The sequence below is a fragment of the Bos taurus genome, chromosome 13 (assembly GCF_002263795.3).
Source record: "Bos taurus isolate L1 Dominette 01449 registration number 42190680 breed Hereford chromosome 13, ARS-UCD2.0, whole genome shotgun sequence".
NCBI lineage: Eukaryota > Metazoa > Chordata > Mammalia > Artiodactyla > Bovidae > Bos > Bos taurus.
The window spans coordinates 1,593,324-1,605,820 of record NC_037340.1 but is presented as its reverse complement, the minus strand read 5'-3'; the positions used below and the strand labels follow the sequence as shown (position 1 = coordinate 1,605,820).

Below are 12,497 nucleotides of genomic sequence, written 5' to 3'. Positions count from 1 at the left end.
ATATGTGTATATTACTGAATCATATTGTATGGCAGAGTTTGCAAAACATTATAAATCAACTATACTTCAATTAAAAAAAAAAGAACTGCAAAGAGATATCATAAGGGAAGTGGGTAGATACATGGGATAAAAGGGGGCTAGATTTTGTTTATTTCCTAAATTTGGCACTGTTTTATTGGCTACAGGCAAAGCACATGAGAGCCACTCTTGATTCCTCTTTCTATCACATCTTTTAATTCATATGTAATCCTGTCCAAATATATATTTGGAATATAACCAAATATTTCCACCTCCACCTCTATCATCCTGGTCAAAAATCCTTGTACTAACTGCTGGGATAGATTTTGTTGTCATCCCCACATATTCACTCCCCTTCCTGTGATATCTGTTGAAAGTGGCCATGGCCTTGTGTTTTGTTTTCGTTGTTGAAATGCATGTGAAAATGACACAGAGTTTTGCTGAACGGGTTTTAGAGAACCATCTTGGTTTTTGCCATTTTTCTTTTCTGATTGCAATGAGCAATCTCAGATTGGTGCTGCTTTTTCTGTATGGATTGCAGATAATATAGCAAGGAGAGATAAGAAAGCCTTCCTCAGTGATCAATGCAAAGAAATAGAGGAAAACAATAAGAATGGGAGAGACTAGAGATCTCTTTAAGAAAATTATAGATAACAAGGGAAAATTTCCTGCAAAGATGGGCACAATAAAGGACAGAAATGGTATGGACCTACAGAAGCAGATGATATTAAGAGAAGGTGGAAGGAATACACAGAAGAACTATACAAAAAAGATCTTCATGACCCAGATAACTGGGTAAATAACCCAGGTAACTCATGTAGATCCAGACATCCTGGAGTGCAAAGTCAAGTAGGCCTTAGGAAGCATCACTACGAATAAAGCTAGTGGAGGTGATGGAATTATAGTTGAGCTATTTCAAATCCTAAAAGATGATGCTATGAAACTCAATATGCCAGCAAATTTGGAAAACTCAGCAGTGGCCACAGGACTGGAAAAGGTCAGTTTTCATTCCAATCCCAAAGAAAGGCAATGCCAAAGAATGTTCAAACTACTGCACAATTGCACTCATCTCACACGCTAGCAAAGTAATGCTCAAAATTCTCCAAGCCAGGCTTCAACAGTACATGAACTGTGAACTTCCAGTGTTCAAGCTGGTTTTAGAAAAGGCAGAGGAACCAGAGATCAAATTGCCAACATCTTTTGGATCATCAAAAAAGCAAGTGAGTTCTAGAAAAACATCTACTTCTGCTTTATTGACTATACCAAAGCCTTTGACTGTCTGGATCACAACAAAATGTGGAAAATTCTTAAAGAGATGGGAATACCAGACCATTTGACCTACCACCTGAGAAATCTGTATGCAGGTCAAGAAGCAACAGTTAGAACTGGACATGGAACAACAGACTGTTTCCAAATCAGGAAAGGGGTATGTCAAGGCTGTATATCATCACCCTGCTTATTTAACTTATATGCAGAGTACATCATGAGAAATGCTGGGCTGGATGAAGCACGAGCTTTAATCAAGATTGCCGGGAGAAATATCAATAACCTCAGATACGCAGATGACACCACCCTTATGGCAGAAAGCAAAGAAGAACTGAAGAGACTCTTGATGAAAGTGAACGAGGAGAGTGAAGAAGTTGGCTTAAAACTCATCATTCAGAAAACTAAGATCATGGCATCTGGTCCCATCACTTTATGGCAAATAGATGGGGAAACAGTGGAAACAGTGAGAGGCTTTATTTTTTGGGGCTCCAAAAATCACTGTAGATGGTGACTGCCAGAATGAAATGAAAGGACGCTTGCTCCTTGGAAGAAAAGCTATGATCAACCTAGATAGCATGTGAAAAAGCAGAGACATTATTACTTTGCCAACAAAGTTCCATCTAGTCAAAGCTGTGGTTTTTCCAGTAGTCATGTATTGATGTGAGAGTTGGATTATAAAGAAATCTGAGAGCCAAAGAATTGATGCTTTTGAACTGTGGTGTTGGAGAAGACTCTTGAGAGTCCCTTGGACAGCAAGGAGATCCAACCAGTCCATCCTAAAGGAAACCAGTCCTGAACATTCATTGGAAGGACTGGTGCTGAAGCTGAAACTCCAATACTTTGGCCACCTGATGTGAAGAACTGACTCACTAGAAAAGACCCTGATGCTGGGAATGATTGAAGGTGGGAGGAAAAGGGGACGACAGAGGATGAAATGGTTGGATGGCATCACTGACTCGAAGTACATGAGTTTGAGCAAGTTCTGGGAGTTGGTGATGGAAGGAAGCCCTGGTGTGTTGCAGTCCATGAGGTCGCAGAGTTGGACACAACTGAGCAACTGAACTGAACTGAATCCCAGACCTGCGTATCACCATTTAGGCCAATGAGAGGCCTGAAGGTGAGTGAAAACCCAAGGGCCTATGTCGCTTTGTGTTTGACCAATGCAATGCACACATGGTAGAGTCCGTGTCCCCACCTGTCTTTCTTGTTCTCTGAGTGGTGTTCTCTCTATTCCCACAGTAGAGATTCTGGTGTGCCCTGAAATGCTGCTGAATTCTAGGTTTCCTAGACCTTCTTGACTCATGTATCCTGAGAAAGTGAAAGTGTTAGTCACTCAGTCATGTCCAACTCTTCACGACCCCATGAACCGTAGCCCACCAGGCTCTTCTGTCCATGGAATTCTCCATGCAGGAATACTGGAGTGGGTAGCCATTCCCTTCTCCAAGCGATCTTCCCCATACAGGGATCAAACCCTGCCTTGGGGGTGGATTCTTTACCAACTGATCTACCAGGGAAGCCCTTTGTGTATCCTGCCTGCCCCTTTCCTGCCCCTGATACTGTACACATTTGGTCTCTGCATTTGACTGAGAGCCCCATGTTCACACTGAAGCCTGCAGACACACCAGTCACATCCTTCTCAGCTCCCACTGGGCCTCTTACCAAGACTGGGCTGTGTTTCATTTGCCACGTAGTGTGGCCTTCTGGCCTCTTCCTAGAGGTGAAGTGGAGGCCAAACGTTGTGTCTGGGCACTCCCCACATCCTCTATCATGACAGCTTTACAAATGACTTCATTCAACCCCCCACTTCACCCTGACTTAATAACGCCTTGCATATTTAATACTGCTACTATTTAAAAGTGTGGCTTTAAAAGTTTCAATTATAATGTCAGTAGCTAACATTTATAGAGTACTCACTATGTACCATGTATCATTCTAAGCCATGTTGTATATTAAGTAGGGTCACTGAATTCTTCCCTGGTGGCTCAGTTGGTAAAGAATCCACGTGCAATGTGGGAGACCTGGGTTCGATCCCTGGGTTAGGAAGATCCCCTGGAGGAGGGCATGGCAACCCACTCCAGTATTCTGGCCTGGAGAATCCCATGGACAGAGCAGCCTGGCGGGCTAAAGTCTATGGTGTCGCAAAGAGTCAGACATGACTGAATGACTAAGCACAGCACTGAATGCTCAGCACACCTCTAGGAGGTAAGCACTGTTATCACCCCCATATTCTCCTGAGAAAGAGGCTGTATCTGTAAGGGAGCTTCCCCTGGTCCTGCAGGCAGTCAGTGCCAGAACCCCAGCCAGCAGCTCCCGAACTGCACTCTGAACCTCAACAGTCTCCTTGCTCTCTTCTTCCCAGCCTCGCCCTCCTCGCTCTCCCCATCTCCACCATAGCTCTAGCCTTGGAAACCTTTCTGAACCTTTAAACACTGCCGAATTTCATCTTACAATTTTACTAGTTATTTTTCAGTCATTAACTCGTGTCTGACTCTTCTTGTAACCCCACGGACTGTAGCCTGACAGGCTCCTCTGTCCATGGGATTTTCCTTCTGGGAGTGGGTTGCCATTTCCTTCTCTAGGGGATCTTCTTGACCCAGGGATCGAACCCATGTTTCCTGCATGGCAGAAGGATTCTTTATACCTGAGTCACCTGGGAAACCCTAACAATTTTACTTGAGAGAACTTAAAAAACAAGTTCCCTGTGAGGGCTTTTGGTTTTTCATACCTTTGGAATACTTTGCATGGGGCACCCGAGGATGAGGATTCTGCTGAGGATGAGACCAGTCATAATTTTTAAGTTTGGTGCCAGGTTCGATCCCTGGGTCAGGAAGATCCTCTGGAGAAGGAAATGGCAACCCACTCCAGTATTCTTGCCTGGAAAATCTCATGGATGGAGCCTGGCAGGCTACAGTCCATGGGGTCGCACAGAGTTGGACATGACTGAGCGACTTCACTTCACTTCACTTCTTTCACATAAGCTGTCCTTAGTGGACGACGGGCCTGAAAGTACCTTACTGGTTGATTGCCCCTTATTAAGCCAAAATCACTTTTTTCATAGATTTCTAATACTGGATCCAGTAATCTATACACTATATGGCTCAATTACTAGCTTCCAGTGGGAAAAACTGCCCTTGAAATCCTTTATCCTTGACAGACAATAGCAGGGTGTATTTGGATATCCATTTTATGTGAGCATTTATGTAGCAGTTAAATTGCATCCTAAATTATTATTACTTCTCTCAGAGAATGATGCTTTATTTCCAGAAATGCTCCATTTAACCACATACTCAAATTTAATATATTTTTATTATATACTTTATCACTTGACTCTGTTTTCCATCTTACATAATTGCTGGTTGTTACAAAGGAGCCGCCTGGGATGGGGGAGGGGGGTAGGAGCAGCTTGGGGGTGGAGGAGGCAGGTGGGCGTCCAGGGTGGGAGGAAGGAGACTGCATGGGAGCAGAGAGAATGCAGACCAAATGGCAAGTTACTATGTCGTGACCATTGGAGAGACTAAGGCAGTGAGGCAAAGACACCAGCAGGCAGATATATGGGGTGTGTAATAAATAAATCCAGAATGCAAAATAAAAAGTCCTCCATAAAGAGGCTGAATTACAGCATGTCCACTTTCCCAGAACACACATTTTTATTTTGGCCCAACAATAAATAGGCGGTAGATGCCAATAGGAACTTCCGCTGTGGGGATACATCATAGACCTCACAAAGCTTTCCAGATCACATAGACTTAGAGCAGATAAACTGTGTGACATAAAATGATGGACTTTTGCACTTGGTTTATTTTGCTGCTGCAATACACACTGTGGCTATAGAATATAGTCTAATTACACCATGCAGATCAGGTCCAAATATACAGGATAGCCCAGACAGGCAAACATTGAGAGAATTTTTTCACCACCTATCAACATAGGCATTTTACAGCAAAAATGGAGAAAGACAAAATTCATCTTCCTGATGAACAGAGGCAAGAAAGACTAAAAATGAAGTCTCCACTATAGTTTGTCTATTTGTTTGGGGGTGGAAATAAAGTGAGAAAGTGTTGTTCATTTGTGTCTGATTCTTTGAGACCTCATGGACTGTAGCCCACCAAGCTCCTCAGTCCATGGAATTCTCCAGGCCAGAATACTGGAGTGGGTAGCCTTTCCCTTCTCCAGGGGATCTTTCCAAACCAGGGATCGAACCAGGTCTCCTACATTGAAAGCAGATTCCTTACAGTCTGAGCCACCAGGGATGGAAAAAGTGGCAAAATTCTGTAAAGCAATTATCTTTAAATAAAAATAAATTAATTAAAAAATTTTATTGTTGTTCAGTCGCTCAGTCGTGTCCGACTCTTTGTGACCCCACTGCAGCATGCCAGGCTTCCTTTCACCAGTACCTATTACATGCCAGTTCTTTTTAAACATTTTTTTAAAGATTTTTTTTCTGGACCATTTTTAAAGTCTTTATTGAATTTATTACAATATTGCTTCTATTCCTGTTTCGGCGTTTTGGCCACGAGCATGTGGTCTCTTAGATCCCCAGCCAGGGATTGAATCCACACCCCCTGCATTGGACGGTGAAGTCTCAGCCACTGTACTGCCAGGGAAGGCCCTTTGCCAGACTCTTTTTAAAGTGCTTGGGGAAGATTAGAAAACAAAACAAAGATCCCTATTTTTATGGTGCTCAATGCTATTAGAAGGCCACAGCTAATGGTGCTAATGGTAAAAAATCTGCCTGCCCATGCAGGTGATATAAGAGATACAGGTTTGATCCCTGGGTTGGGAAGATCCCCTGGTGAAGGAAATGGCAACATACTCCAGTATTCTGGCCTGGAAAATTCCAAGGACAGAGGAGACTGGTGGGCTACAGTCCATGGGTCACAAAGAGTTGGACATGACTGAGTGAACACACACCACAGCCAATAAAGAAGGAACTCAATAAATAACTGAGTAAATTAAGCAGAGTGTTAGAAGGTGCCACTTGGTAAATGGAAGAAATAAAGTGATGGGGAGCAGACCAGGGAGGTGGGAGTGGGTGTGATGGCTGGTCACAGTATTAAATAGGTCCCAGGAGGCCTCCCTGAGAAGGTGGCATTTGAGAAAGACTTCAAGGAGTTCCCTGGTGGCTCAGATGGTAAAGAATCTGTTTGTAATGCAAGAAACCCAGGTTTGATCCCTGGGCCAGGAAAATCCCCTGGAGGAGGGAATGGCAACCCACTCTAGTATTCTTGCCTGGAGAATTCCATGGACAGAGGAGCCTGGCAAAGAGTCGGACACGACCGAGCAACTAACACTTGCAAGGAGTTAAGCGGTGAGCCATGCAGATAACTGGGGGAAGACTGTCTCAGGCAGAGGCACAAACTGGCAAAGGCTGGGAGGTGTCCCTGCCTAGCTTGGTCAGGAAATGGCACAGAGGCCCGTGGAGCTGCAGCCCAGGGAGTCACGGGCAGGGTGACTGAGGGTGAGAGAGCACAGGGCCGTGGCCCCGTTTCTCTTCTTACCCTTTATGAAAAAGTCACTGTACACAGTCGGTGCTGGAAGAGCAGGCTGCATGCTGATAATCAGGCAGAGCGGGGCTAGGACTTGGGTGAGGCACATGACGTGCCTAAGTGCAAAATTTAAAGAGATGCTCAATCTCAGGTGCCACCTCTGCATTTACACACCAGTGAGAATAGACACCTCTATAAGTTTTGCATGTAAGACATTTCGCTCACCTCCCTCTAGTCCTAATCCTGATGCAGAGAGTTCCTGCTCTGTTTCTGCAAAACAGGCTGGAATTTCTATTCCTCACGCTCATCCCCACCCAGCACCACCACCAGACACTCACATCTCTGACAAAATTATCTATCCTGCAAACACACAATAGCAGGAAGCAGAGCTGTGCCAATCAACCGCCAGGATGACGAGTTTCCTGCTCTTTTTTGGCCGTACCTCACCCGCAACTGCCGTAGCCAGAGAGAGGAAGCAGAATTCTGAGCTAGATTTAGTTTTTTAGTCTCTAAATCTGTCAACAAGTGTGTGCATGTGGTTGAAAAATTGTGCTTCTGGAGCCCAGGAATAGATGCTCACCAGCCCGTGACTCTGGGGTCACAAATGTGATTGAAGGACCACTTGTAAGGTCGAGTGAACAGGGAGATTCATTCCAAGCTGACTTGATGGCTGAGGCAAGAAGCAAAAGCTTCATATAAAATAAATATGCCTTAGAATGTGCTTGGTGTTTATATTCCCCCTGTAGTCCCCCTTACCCCTAAAGGAACTCAGACAACCTTGAAGATTATAAATGTTTAAGAAAATATAATTGCTCCTCACATGGACTCATGAGTGGGTGGTGGGCAGGGCTGTGAGTGGCCCTCCTGGAGTGGGTATGTGCACAAGTCCATCGGTCCCCTAGCTCACAAGGCTTCCATCTGGATGTGTTGTCTCCCATTGCATGATCCTCTTCATCCATCAACAGATGGATGAACCCAAATTGCATCCACTCCACACATGGTTGTGTGTCCCCCACTTTTTAAAAAGATCCCAACAGGTTAGGGCTGGTATCTTAGCCGACAAGGGACCATGGCAGGAGATGGGAAGGTGGGGGACTACAGAAATGGAACCAAAACACATGGATCTTCCATTAAAGAAAAACCAAAAGACATTGAGTGCTCACCCCATGAATGACCTGGTGAAGGTAATATTGTATCAGTTTTACAGATGAAAAGTTAACTTACAGAACAATTAATATAATTTGTCTAAGGACACACAACTGATAAAAGCAAAGACAAGATTCAAACTTAGCTATGTTGATGCCCAAATTCATTGCTCCACAGTGAGATAGAATCGAACAGTTTTCTATTGCTTTTCTTTGATTACCAGCTCAATAAAGTCTGAGCAGTGAAATACCAAAAAAAAAAAAAAAAAAAAAAAGAGTGCTCAACTTCAGGAGCAGATAAAACTTCTAAAGATTTTCATCAGAATTAAGGTCAACCACATATTAAACATTGTTGTAAAATTTTGTGAAAGTGAAAGTCACTCAGTCATGTCTGACTCTTTGCGACCCCATGGACTATACAGTCCATGGAATTCTGCAGGCCAGAATGCTGGAGTGGGTAATTGCTATATAGTAACCTAAGTTTCAGAATACTTTGGCCACCTGATGTGAAGAACTGACTCACTGGAAAAGACTCTGATGCTGGGAAAGACTGAAGGCAGGAGAAGGGGACAACAGAGGATGAGATGGTTGGATGGCATCACCGACTAAATGGACATGAGTTTGAGCAAGCTCCAGGAGTTGGTGATGGACAGGGAAGCTTGGTGTGCTGCAGTCCATAGGGTTGCAAAGAGTTGGACACAGCTGAGTGACTGAACTGAAGTTTCAGAAATCATGAAAAGTCAATTTCATAACATAGTAAATACATTTTAAGGTGTAAATATTCCTTCTGAACATATATATGCTGTCAAGTAAAATATTAGGAAATCCATTTGTCTAAACTGAATCCTGGCTGTCCCTTGAAAATCTTGGTTCTTTTTGCTGCCCTCTCAAATGATAGATGTTCATTTTATCACATCCCAAGTGTTCCAGGGCTAAAAGCTGGGAATTGGAAACTTTTTGCTCCCAATGCTCCCAATGTGGAGAAGGCAACCCACTCCAGTACTGTTGCCTGAAGAATCCCATGGACAGAGAAGCCTGGTGGACTACAGTCCATGGGGTTGCAAAGAGTCAGACATGGCTGAAGCAACTTAGCACAGCAAATTCTTTATATATGTTGTATTTCGCAATGACAAAATACAATTTAAAAAAAGAGAATGTGCTAAATAGGCAAATAAATTGTTATTTCCTTTTATAAGACAATTTCCTTAGATTTTGGTGATCAGTTCATCTGATGCCAATCACTCATGTGAAAACTGCTAAATTTTAGCCTCAGAAATTACTAATATGATTAATAGCCTATGGACTTAACTGTGATCCTTATACTGCTAAACCTGCTGAAGCAGATTTTACCCAAAAAGGGGGTCAGGTCTCTCTAGCTTCTTCTCTTAGTAATATTCATTCACTCTACCTTGAAGGATATTTCTGTGGTCATGGTGAACCCATGGGTGATGACTGGCTCCTCTTCTGCAGTTCGTCCCTTCCAGCAGTCCAGCTCCACACAGCGACAACCAGACAGGAGCACTTGGCGATACATCTCAACGGAGGAGTTTCCAGCCAGCTGGCCAGCTGTAAAATGTCAATAAAATGAATCTCAGACTCACACAAAGCAAGGAACACACTGATGGTTTCCTAGAAGAGATCTTCAACAATGGGAAAGCAAAGAGTTCAAGACCTTGAGTAGTTCTCAGCCTTTCTTCTGTCTCAACATACCAGAGGTAGTAACATAATCCCAAATGGAACTGTTGCCCCCTAGCAGGGGTTTGGAGAAGAGAGACTAAAAGGATATGTAACAATAACAGCAACTCATGTTTATTAACTGCTAACCATGTGCCAGCTATAATTCTTTGAACTTTATATATATTACTACATTCAGTCTTCACAAAAATCTGCCCAATATAACTATCTTTGTTATTAAATGCCTATTTTCAGATAATAAACATGGCATAGAACATTTTATTTGTCCAAGTTCCCTACGCCTGTAAGTGGAAGATCAGGATTATAACTTCAAACCTCAGTCTTGTCATTCTGACTCTCCCTATGAATAAGTATTATTGACAGGCTCTTGTATTATACAAGTCAAACCTTCTGTCATTTTTGTCCAAGGCACAAACACTTAGCATAGCTAAACATTATCTTTGCAAAATGGAAAAAACTTTGTAGAACTAAATTTAAATTTGACAAATGAAGTGTAGAATTTGTACTCTATAAGACACTGTTTAACAAAATTAAACAAGACCTAGATAAATGGAAAGACATCCCATGTTCACGGAGCAGAAGACTTAAAATTGTTAAGGTGGCACTATGTCTCAAGTTGATTTACAAATTCAATTCCCATAAAAATCTTATCAGTCTTTTTTGTATAAATTGATCCCAAAATTCATATGGAAATTTAAAGGACCCAGAATAGCAAAAATGATCGTAAAAAATAAGGTCAAAGTTGGAAGACTTCCCAGCTTCAAACTTAACTACAAACTCCAGTGATCAAGGCAGAGTGGTAATGCCATAAGATTAGATACATAGGTCAATGGAATAAAATTGAGACTCCAGAGATAAGCCCTCACAATTATGTTAAACTGACTGACAGCTAGGATTCTAAAACAATTCACTGCAAAAAATCATCTTTTTAAGAAATGATGCTAGGACAGCTGGATTGCCATATGGAAAATAGTGAAGTTGGATTCCTATTACATCATACAAAGAATACACACACACACACACACACACACACACAATCAATGAAGCTCCTAATTGTATGGGCTAAAATGATAAAACTCTAAACAGAGAATGTAGAGGTAAATTTTTGTGACTTAGGTTAGGCAATTGTTTCATAGATAAGACATCAAAAGTACAAATAGCAAAGAAAATAGATAAAATGTACCAAAATTAAAAACCCCTGGAAGCAGAACTGAAAATCTCCAGTAAAGTGATATGAATTGTAGTCAACAAGCACTTGAGAAATCTGTGGGCAGGGGTAGAAACCCAACTATTTCTATTTCACTTAAGAAGTCAATGGAAGGTTGTAATTTCTTGATAAATTATTTATTTATTTATGGTTGCACCTTGCAGATTGCAGGATCTTTGTTCCCTGACCAGGCCTTGAACTTGGTTCATGGCAGTTACAGCTCCAAGTCCTAACCATTGGATTACCAGGAAATTTCTTTGATAAATTTTTTTGAAGATTAATAATAAATAATTTTTGAGGCAAGTCCACTACCATCAACACACAAATGGAAGTTTTTGGATTTCCACATTAAAGATTTCCTGTGAGTTATATTCAATATGCCTCCATTTTTTCAGCAGTAATTTAAAACTGATATATCAATGAAAACTGTCAAAATGATTTTGAAATGGACAAGATCTGCTTAGTGGAGACACACAGGACAGAGAAAATGGGATTAAACCTATGGCTTAATTTTAGTTTTATATGCATTTCACAACATCCAGTATCAGCATAGCAATAGGGTGACATTTTTCAGTTCTATAGAGCCCTAGTAAATGCATGGAAAGGCTGAATAAGTAGGTTTGCAAAATCACTTTTCTTTACTGGAAAAAATAAGGCATTTTAAATACACAAATATTTGCAAAAGCAGAAATGCTGACAAAATAACCTAGAAAGTTTCTGATGCTAGATAATTAATTTACCATTTATAATAGCTTCAAAGTTTGTTGTAATAAAGATTTTTCTGCATAAACAAAAAAGGGAGAGTGGGAATGAAGGAAAAATGATGTTCATTTACTTGTTAAACTTAAGGGAGGGCTACTTTAGCTAAAGAAGTGAAGAATTAAAATAATTAATCAGGTTAACTCATTAAAAATGCTAGCTCCTGCAGAAAATTGCACAGCTATTCAAGAGTAGAGCAGATTTTCTTGTGTACTACCTAGGATATTATTTAAGTATATTACTGATTATATCCAATAGTGTTACAAATGTGCAATTTCATTAATATTTTGTTAAGTGTTACTAACTTCGGTAAGTAAGACCTAACAGAAAGACCTAACAGAAGCAGAAGATGTTAAGAAGAGATGGCAATAATACACAGAAGAACTGTACAAAAAAGATCTTCACAACCCAGATAATCACGATGGTGTGATCAGTCACCTAGAGCTAGACATCCTGGAATGTGAAGTCAAGTGGGCCTTAGAAAGCATCACTACAAACAAAGCTAGTGGAGGTGATGGAATTCCAGTTGAGCTATTCCAAATCCTGAAAGATGATGCTGTGAAAGTGTTGCACTCAATATGCCAGCAAATTCGGAAAACTCAGCAGTGGCCACGGGACTGGAAAAGGTCAGTTTTCATTCCAATCGCAAAGAAAGGCAATGCCAAAGAGTGCTCAAACTACCGCACAATTGCACTCATCTCACACACTAGTAAAGTAATGCTCAAAATTCTCCAAGCCAGGCTTCAGCAATATGTGAACCGTGAACTTCCTGATGTTCAAGCTGGTTTTAGAAAAGGCAGAGGAACCAGAGATCAAATTGCCAACATCCGCTGGATCATGGAAAAAGCAAGAGAGTTCCAGAAAAACATCTATTTCTGCTTTATTGACTATGCCAAAGCCTTTGACTGTGTGGATCACAAT

The 12,497-nt window shown here is 41.6% G+C and overlaps 1 protein-coding gene across 2 annotated transcripts in view; it reads right to left on the bottom strand.

Moving 5' to 3' along the window:
- Positions 1-12,497, bottom strand: part of PLCB1 (phospholipase C beta 1) — an 861,266-nt gene that overhangs the window by 188,335 nt on the left and 660,434 nt on the right. For both annotated transcript variants that reach the window (XM_059892402.1, NM_174817.1), the window contains 1 exon segment: positions 9,324-9,481. In XM_059892402.1, the coding sequence (XP_059748385.1) occupies positions 9,324-9,481 (158 nt within the window).